Genomic DNA, 9,588 nt, shown 5'->3' on the forward strand with positions numbered 1-9,588 from the left:
TATTTTCAAAACTTAGATTGCTGCAGTTACTACTTGCCAAAATTTACGTTAAGCAAATCAGAATGCTAGGAGTTTGTTTCTAACAAGCTTATTGGGGAGGGAGGGTGTTTTATCTGGAAGCTTATATTAAGAGCCAGTGAATATTCAATAGAAGAGTGGCTGTGGTTAGTTTTAGGCCCCTCTGGGTGGGCAGGAAAGGAAGGGAGCACCCACCTCACTCCCCCATGTGGGGATCTCTAACCAGCCCTGAAGCTCAGGGCCCCTTCTGGGCCTTTGACTGAAAGATTGGGTAGAAGACATGAGCTATGGGCCTGGGTCTTCTCAAGCCAAGGGAGGAGGTAAAGTGGGGCGCCAAGCCTCGGGGTGGCCTGGAAAACCGACTTATCACAGGCCCCCTTTGGTGAACTACAGGCTACCACCCCAGTGTCCAGGTCCACCGCCAAGGGGCCTCTCGGGCAGGGACAGCAGACACCCCCTTCCCTCTTGTTAGCTTGAAGCCCCTAATGAGCTCCAGCCACTGCTCCATCCTCAGGCTGCAGCCAAGTGAGGCCTTTTAAAACGTCTCGTGCCTCTCCAATGGCCAGAAGAGCTATTGCTGTTGTCTTAGCGCGCCCGAGGAGAAGGCTTCAGGCAGCCTGGCCCTCGGGTTCTTGCGAAGCTTGTCTTTTCTTTGAATTGTGTCTGCTCCAAGGTGTGGCATTCACACAGCACCGAGTGAGGGTCCTTCTCACCGCCCTCCCACTTCCAGGAGCTGGAGGCCTCTTCTGAACGTGGGCAGGCGGGACTCTCAACAGTACGTTAAGCAAACTTTGGGAAAACTTTAATTTTTTACAAATTTTAAATTAAAAAAAATTTTTTAACGTTAACGCTCTAAGTAGGAATGTGGATTAGATTTTACTATGTTGTTTTTCACTCCTTTCTGTAAAAATGTAGATAGGCTTCAGATTACAAGTCAGGATTGTGTGCATTTTGCAATCTTACTGGGTGTGTAGAGCAGTCTTGCCTCATAAAATGAAATAGAAAAATGAAGGCAAACCTGCTTTGAGCCATACTCTATCATGAGTCCTTATTTACACATTTGAGAAACATCCAAGATTCGATTCGTCTTGCCTATTCCCGCTCACGGATTTTGCTTACACGGGCCCTCCTCTGTCCCCTTCCAGAGAGCATTACGAATGTCTTAACAGGCTTTCCTTAAATCATTAAGATTATCACACAGCTATGACCAGCTAGATCATTCTAATTGGAAATTAGGCGCTTCTCATGTTGAAATCTCTCTGAAAAGTATCTCCATAGATCTCCCTCAGCAATGGAAATTCTACTAAATGCCTATAGTACCACGTGCTTTTTAAATATTTAAGTTCTGTGTGCTTGGTGATTATTTCTAGAGAAGTATGAGTTATTGAAAAAGTCCTGTTGTTTTTTCCTGGCAACAAGTCTTTAAAAGACAGCTCTGCATGAATGACTAAAAGAAAGGAAAAGTCTACGTTGTCTTTTCTAAGTGTTACTTCTCCAGAAAACCAGTAAAAATTTAAAGTGGCGACGAGCTTACTAATTTGTTTTGAGGTGTGTATTTGGTTTACATTTTGGGACAGTGCTTCTCAAACTTTTTGTGATGAAGGACCATCTTGTTTGTGTTTTCCTCCTTATAGACTGATACTTTAGTAAAACATGATAAAAATAATTACTAGAAAAATGAAATAAGAGTACAAAGATGTAAAAATAGAAGCCTCGTTTTAAAAAATTGTATTTACAGAGATATAATTACTCTGTAAATCTGCTATAAAAGTTTCTAAACAATACAGTATCTCTACTTACCTCATCATGAACTAGTAACAGTTTACAGACTGGTTCCATCTATGGACCACACTTTGAGAAACACTGTTTTAGAGTGTGTGTGTGTGTGTGTGTGTGCACTTGTGTACTCTGGCACACGTTTGGATGTATTGGGTACATTTAAATTATAGCATATAATGTAGATTATATAACAGCTTTATATGATAATTAAATGCATTTGGTGAGCTCTTTGGTAAAAATGGAGTTTTTCTCGAAGTGACATTAAATGCTTAAATTGTAAACAAATACAAATGGCATATATGTGAATACAGTTATCTGTTTCAAAACACAGTTGTCCGGTAATACTTCTAATGCATAAAGTAGAAAGTGTTTTGTAATGTGAAATGAAGTCACCTCCTCTCTGATTCACACTCAAGTTTACATGGGCACAGATACTTCAGATAGGAAATGTTCTGTGCAAAGTGTATATACAAATGAGACTTTTAGCACTGAACAGTAGGAAATGTTTCTGTCATGTGAAGCATTAGATAAGGGAGTTGTTACTATCATACCTTCCTTGCCTCAGAGAACAGTTAATTATGGGACTGGTCTTTGGTCCTAGTGATAGACAGCCATTTTCTTAATGTTTACAAAGTGAGGGCAAGTGTTTCCTGCAAGCAACTCCACATTCTTTATGAGTGTTAACAAATTCTCAAGCTGATTCTGACTTTATGGCTTGCAGCTATCTTCGTCCTTCCCTCCTGGAGACTGAGGCACATGAAGGCGGTCACCCGGAGTGGGACTTGTGCGCCAGGCTCTGTGTCCACCTGCATGTCTGTCTGCCTGGAGGGGCAGCGTGACCTTCTTTCACAAAGCCTTGGGAGGAAGTTCTGGGAAGTTTTATTATGGTTAGCCTGATTCCTTTAGGATGAGACTCCTAATTGAAAATGATAATGGTGTGTCCGCGAAGATGTTCAGCCCCTTGAAGACCAGGCTTTATTCCTGTGCAGGACTACCCACTTTCTGGCAGAGTGCCCAAAACAGCGTAGATTTGGGATGAGTTAAAGGATTGAAGGAGGCCATTCAGTAAAAGGCAAGTCGCCTTTAGAAGAAAAACTGGATAACTACAAAGCACTTTCTTGTATGTGACGATATCAGAAAGAGTGAGTGGCCTTGAGGAGAGCATTAACACGTGCCTGTGGGTAAGTGGTGTAGAGGGGATAGGGAGCAAGCATGGGCCTGGCTTGATTAGAAGCATGTCTGCTCGTCTGAACAACGGCGTAAGGACAGCTTTCTTGATTCATTGGTTGGAAAGTGAGGTCTCTGAGTCAAAGGCTGGTGGACTTGTGATTGCTGTTTAGCTGGTAGAAGTTCTGAGACGAAGGACCACTCTCCTGAAGGCACAGACAGCTGAGGGTGTCTTCACTCAGGCCAGAGCACACAAGCAGACCTCCGAGCCTGTGCGTGTCAGGCGAGGTAGGCAGGAATTAAAATCCAACCCACTCCCCAATGCTCAAGGTCTGAGATAGGGAGATCATTGTTTCTTTGAAATCCCGGCTGGAATCACAGTAGGTATTGTTTTAAGAAATGTGTCGAGTACCCAAACAGCAATGCTTATAATCAGAGCAAATTTCTTTTAAATTAGTCCAGTTGCACTCAGGCATGGCTGCATGCGATGAAATTGAGCCACGGGAAAACTCGGGCTGGGCAATCCACCTTCCTCCACTTGATTCTAGACGGAAAAGCAGTGGCAGCTCAATCACTGTGGTCATTTAACACAGTCCATGCCCTTCGCCACATGTCACCAAACAGGCAGAAAGGCTCTATGTGTGATGAGGAAGGAAACGGCGTTTTGAAAGCATACGCAGTTCTACCAAAAATTGTACATATTCCCTTTTCTCCAACTGGGTTCTTTTCATCGTTCTAGGTGTGTTCAAGCTGTAATCTATGATACCTTTACCTGTTTAGGTCATAGCATTGTCAGTGTTTTCTTGGGCTTTAAAAATAGATCTGTTTGGGGGAGGGAAGTTGAACCTGCGTGGTAACGCCATTGGCATGCGAACGCAAGCCCACGAGCACAAAGTCAAAATCATGGTTTCCATGGTAACGTTTAACTTGTCTGTGTTGTACACATTTCTCAAGAAATACATTCAACAGACTACCCAGTGATAAAGATTGCTCCACCGGCACACAAAGGTAGATTTCCCAACGATTCCTCTGTTGTAACCAACCCTGGGCAGGGAACTCAAGTCCGAGCCCTGACCTCTGAATCCGCGTCTTTTTTTACAGTGGAAATGCTTTTTTGTGGGATTGATTCCATCTCCTTCCTTTCTCCTTGGCAGATATATGTTGGGGAAAGGAGGAAAACGGAAGTTTGACGAGCATGAAGATGGGCTGGAAGGCAAAATTGTGTCCCCCTCCGACGGTCCGTCCAAGGTGTCTTACACCTTACAGCGCCAGACTATCTTCAACATTTCCCTTATGAAACTCTACAACCACAGGCCCCTCACAGAGCCCAGCTTGCAAAAGACCGTGCTCATCAACAACATGTTGAGGCGGATCCAGGAGGAGCTGAAGCAGGAGGGCAGCCTGAGGCCCGCGTTCCCCGCCTCCTCGCCGCCCGCCGACCCGCTGGGCTCCAGCTACCGGGAGGCGCCGCCTGCCTTCAGCCACCCCGCGCCCGCGCCCTGCGAGCTGGGCGGCGCTGCGCCCCTGGAGGCCTGCCTCACCCCCGCCTCACTGCTCGAGGACGACCAGGACACGTTTTGCACTTCCCCGGCCGCGCAGCCTGCGGCCCCCGCCAGACTCGCACCTCCTGCCCTCCCGCCGGAAAAGGACAGCTTCTCCTCCGCCCTGGACGAGATCGAGGAGCTCTGTCCCACATCTACCTCCACGGAGGCCGCGGAGGCCACCACCGACGACCCGAAAGGGGACTCCGGCGGGCCCGGCGCGCACAGACCCGAGGGGCTCCAGGACGGCCGGCCCGACGACCCGAAACTGATGGACTCCCTGCCCGGCAACTTTGAGATCACCACGTCCACGGGCTTCCTGACAGACTTGACCCTGGACGACATCCTGTTTGCCGACATTGACACGTCCATGTACGACTTTGACCCCTGCACGTCCGCGTCGGGGACATCCTCAAAAATGTCCCCCGTGTCGGCCGACGACCTCCTCAAGACGCTGGCCCCCTACAGCAGCCAGCCCGTCGCCCCGAGCCAGCCTTTCAAGATGGACCTCACGGAGCTGGACCACATCATGGAGGTGCTGGTCGGGTCCTGAGCCCCGGGGCCCGTCGCCTGCACCCCGCACCCCGACAGCTCTCCGCACTGTGCATGTACCCTTGCTTGCCTTTTTCTGAGAAAAAGAACATTCTACAAAAGGATCACACTAGTTTTTGCTTTGAGCAGAGTTGGAGTGCCTTCATCCAAGTATGACCACTTTTAATATGCTTTTTTTGAGTGGTTCCTCAGAGACCTAGTCCCCGGGAATAGGAAAGAATACATTTGAAGACAATGTCGCTATGTGGAATGACAAAAATAAACAGTTCAAGTGAAGCACAAGGAATAAGTTGGAAAAGCTGTAAATTGCATGTGCATATTTGTCTATTTTTTCTATAAGTTTTATTGCAAGAGGTAAAAAAAGAAAATATATATATATATTATTTAGATAATCTCAGTACCTTTTCCGGCATTTTCGCCCTGTATAGGTTGACTTGGCAATTCAGCCTTTTTAGAGGCATTAACTACTCCTCGTAAGTGTTGCATTTACATGGCTGTTTAGAAACTGCTGCCCAAATTTATTTTATATTTTTGTACAGATTCCGCAGTTTATGATATTGTTTTTCTAAAAACAAATGCTGTTTATACATATGAGATAGCTATTTTGATAGGATTTGCTCACATAGTTCCTGCAAACTTCAGATGTACAAGTTGCACTTGTACTTTTATAGAGTTGTAATGTTTTATATGTGTTTGGTGCAAAGAGAAAATTGGATCAAATCAATCCACAGTTGATGTCCCCAGATGCGCGCACACACACACACACACACACACACACAGACACACACGCAGCGCTTTAAGAAGGGCCAGGAGATATCACACCCAGATTTCACAAGCACCGACCCCCTGGCATGAACACCCGCCAGCACTGTGACTTCCAAAGCCAGAGCCACGTCTGCTCATCAAACTTGCATTAAGCAGTTGGCGGGAGGTGTCCATGGAGCTCGGGGTTTAAGTGATGGTTCTCTTTAGCTCTCTCTCTGGAGGGGAAGGCTACCAAGTACTCATTGTATTTATGCCAAGTCTGCGCTTTTAATTGTTTTTAGTTTTTTAAACAAAAACCCCAGATCTTTCCCTTTTGGGCATAATTTTTATGAAGACCTGAAATTTTACACACGAACAAAATTTTATGAAAAGCAACCGACCTCTTCATGGAACTAAACCCTGTTGCGACGCTTAGGGCTCGTCAGGAAGGAACTCTCCCCCAGAAGGCATCCATCATGTCGCTCTGTTGTCTTTTCCTGCTTCCCTTCCTTAGAGCTTTCTTTCCCTCTGTTGCTAAGTGCTGAAAATGGCATCTTCACGATCACCACAGTGAGCCCAGCTCTCCTCGGCCCAGCCTAGGATGCACTCTTGTAACACGCATGGCTCCTGAACCTGGAGTTGGTCCCATTACGTCACGGCCTCCGATCTGGTTGCTTTCTTAAATCAACTGCTCGAACTACACTTTACAAGGCTGTTTTACCCAAATACACAGATAGGACTTTCTATGCATGTTCCCCTCCTCCCCCATTGCCATCCTCTCTCTGCCAGGAGAACTTGAGAACTAGCTTTTTGTTCCTAGCGGTGTACATTTAATTTTAAAACGTTTGCAATGTATCATGCTTGTTGCCGTAATTATTAATGGCCTTTCCGTTTCAGTTTTTTCTTTCTTCCAATGGTACTTTAGCTGGTTACAACCTATATTGTTGAAATGCAGGTGGCTTCTTTAGGAATAACTTTTATATTTATTTAAGAATTTTTAAATTATGGGATTTGTGTTGTTGTTGTTGTCTTTGTTGTCGGTCATTTGTCAATATTCAGTCACCAATTCTGCTCACTTCTTGCCATGGATAAAATTGAGTCTTTCTGGCCAATTAAAAAAGACAGCTTTATAAAATGGCACTTTAAACAAGCCATAGATAGTTTTATTTTTATAATACACATGGCAAAGCAAATACATTTTGATGAAGGAACTGCTCATCTAAGCAAAAGATTCGTGTATGATACGATTAAATCTTTCTACGTTCTGATTTACTCCCCACCCCCGCCAACTTGAATGTGTTTTTAAAGGCTAATTATCAACTCAGACGAGCAGTGAGAAACCGATCAAACTGCACTGTTCTCCAGCAAGCACCCTCCACCGGACACCTCTTACTACTGCAGATGTGTCATTCCCTTTGATAGGACCAGGGACCATGTAGTTAAGGTGAGGGTTGTTGTAGATGCTTCCGGTGTCACCGTGCCTGTCCGTTTGAAGGGCTTCCTTTTCCTGTAGAGAACAAGTCCGCCCAGACTCCGTGCTTCTGCTAACTCAAGGACCCGGCAGACTCTCCACATGCCGCCCGCATACACATACGTGTACATGCACAATAGTGTTGATTATTCCGGACAATAACAGGGTAAGGCGGCTGATTTGCCATTGTTAAAAACTGATTGATAGTAACTTAGAACAACTGTACTTCGGTTGGATTAGCAAATCGTGTGTTTAAACAAATCCCATATGTTGGGCAGCAGTTCAAATAAGCACAGCGAAGTGTTGCCCACACGTGGTTCTCTGACTCTCCCGCATTTGTAAGGCTGGGCTTCAGGATCAAAAACAAAAACCCCCAACAGCAGCACGCAAATGCTTTTTAATTCTCTGGACACCCTCACCGTAACTTCTTGATATTCAAGGTCTAATGAGGAAGACGTGGGGAATTAGTGGCCCTTTTTCAAAAGAACAAAACCATCAAGTGTTCCAGTTATCTTCGTGTCTTATTTTTACAAAGTGATGTCCCGACAGGGAAGAACGTGAGCCTGTGTGTGATCTCCAAGTCCCAGTTTGAGTGTGGGACGTGCTTCCAGATGCCACCCGGCAGCAGTGCCTTCCCGTTTCTAAAGGACATCCTGTGGCATTCAGAGGCAGGCAGGCAGTTTGAGGTGCCTTTACGAGAGAGACAGAGAGACATGCTGGGTGGGGCTGGGAGAGGACAATTATTGACAGTGATGTGCAATGAAGTGACAAGATGAGAGCAGAATAATAAGAGCTTTGAATTTGAAGTGATTTTTTTTCATAAGTTATTTATTCCTTTTTTTCTGTGTAAATATATTTATTTTACTGTGGCGCTCTAACAACATCTGGATCGTAACATGTGCAGAATGTATGTAGGAATTTATTCTCCTGTAGGAATGTCAATCTGTATTAAAAGGGGGTCCGAGCCAGACCCCTGGGTCTTCTCATCGTATGCACAGTCGACGTTCATTTTTACTCTCTCCTCTAATATGGGTCGATTTGAAATATGCAAAAGGTATGGATGAGGAATGTTTTAATACCTCCAAATTTTTAAGAAAATCAAGCATCAAAGGGTTGATATTTTTTAAAGTTTTTTTAGTCGCACTTTCTCTCTTTACGACAGAAGGGGCAGCCACACCGACGCCCTCGCTCACACCAAAGGGTGAGAACCAGCCAGAGCCGCCTCCACCGGAGTGTCTTTCTCAATTGTGCTGTTTATTGCCATAGCCCCTTGGAGTGTCCCAGCTGCCCTGAGATCGATCAAGGAAATTTCTTAAATAAATAAACTCCAAAGAGCCAAAGTGTCAACTTACGGATCATTTTTAAAGCTTAAATTTATTAACCACCTTTGTGGTAAACAATGAATTATGAATCCGCAGGGCAGCCTTCTCAAATGACAGGTGCAAAAAAAAAAAAAAAAAAAAAATAAGAGAGAGAGAGAGAGACTCTACTTTGTGCAGCGATTGTTATTCTCTGTATGAATTGTCTTAATTTCAAAATCTTGCTGTTACAAATTGGACCTTTATATGCTTTCTGAAAATAATTGAAAAGAGCATATTTAACCTGTTTCGGCTGGAAATGGTTAACTTGCAGTAACTGCCAATGGCAGTGAGGTGTGTGCGTCCTGCTTCTGTACAGTTGTTTTCAGGGCTTCTAAGAATGAGTCTAAATGGTTCTTGAAAATTAGCCAGGATCAAATGCTATTGCAAACAAAGCCAATAAAAATTTTGGACGTCTTTTGGGGATAACAAGTTTGGAAGGGAAGTTGGTCCATACGAGCAAACAACCAAGATTTGGAAAAGATGTACATAGTGACATGTTTGGTGCATGGTTTTTGAGGAGGGCTTTTGTCAAACAGGAGGTGTAACCTTTCCCCCACAGACCTGAGAGCTGTGCCTTTTCTATGCAATATTACTAGACGTTACATCGGAACCCAGATGGTTGTATTCACATGTAGGTTTGGGCTGTAATCTAAACAATTGGACAGATTAAATGTACATGGAAATGAGCAGTCTTACTTTTGTAGTTTTATATTATACAATAAACAGTTAAAAGATGAGAGAGGCGTGTTTGCAGTTTCCTTCTGCCCGGAGCACAACCAGCTCACGTGTCACCGTCTGCCCGCGTCAGGGAACGGTCTGCTCGCGGCTTGTGCTGGAGTTGGTGCTGTCACCCTCTCCCTGTCTCTCGGTTCTCCCCCTGCCTCTTGGGCCCTTCTCGAGCCTCCTCCCCCAACTCTCACTAAACATTGGGGGTTTTTTTCCAGCTCTTTGCTGA

General features: G+C 44.9%; 1 protein-coding gene across 3 annotated transcripts in view; it reads left to right on the forward strand.

Annotated features, from left to right (window-relative positions):
* The window catches only part of SERTAD2 (SERTA domain containing 2), a 114,487-nt gene extending 105,117 nt beyond the window's left edge, over positions 1 to 9,370 (forward strand). For all 3 annotated transcript variants that reach the window (XM_036873572.1, XM_036873574.1, XM_036873571.1), the window contains exon 2: positions 4,119 to 9,370. In XM_036873572.1, coding sequence (XP_036729467.1) covers positions 4,123 to 5,058 — 936 coding nt within the window. In that variant the 5' untranslated portion in view covers positions 4,119 to 4,122 and the 3' untranslated portion in view covers positions 5,059 to 9,370. The remainder of the gene's footprint in view (positions 1 to 4,118) is intronic.
* Positions 9,371 to 9,588: the final 218 nt, after the last annotated feature.

Source organism: Balaenoptera musculus, chromosome 13 (assembly GCF_009873245.2).
Source record: "Balaenoptera musculus isolate JJ_BM4_2016_0621 chromosome 13, mBalMus1.pri.v3, whole genome shotgun sequence".
NCBI lineage: Eukaryota > Metazoa > Chordata > Mammalia > Artiodactyla > Balaenopteridae > Balaenoptera > Balaenoptera musculus.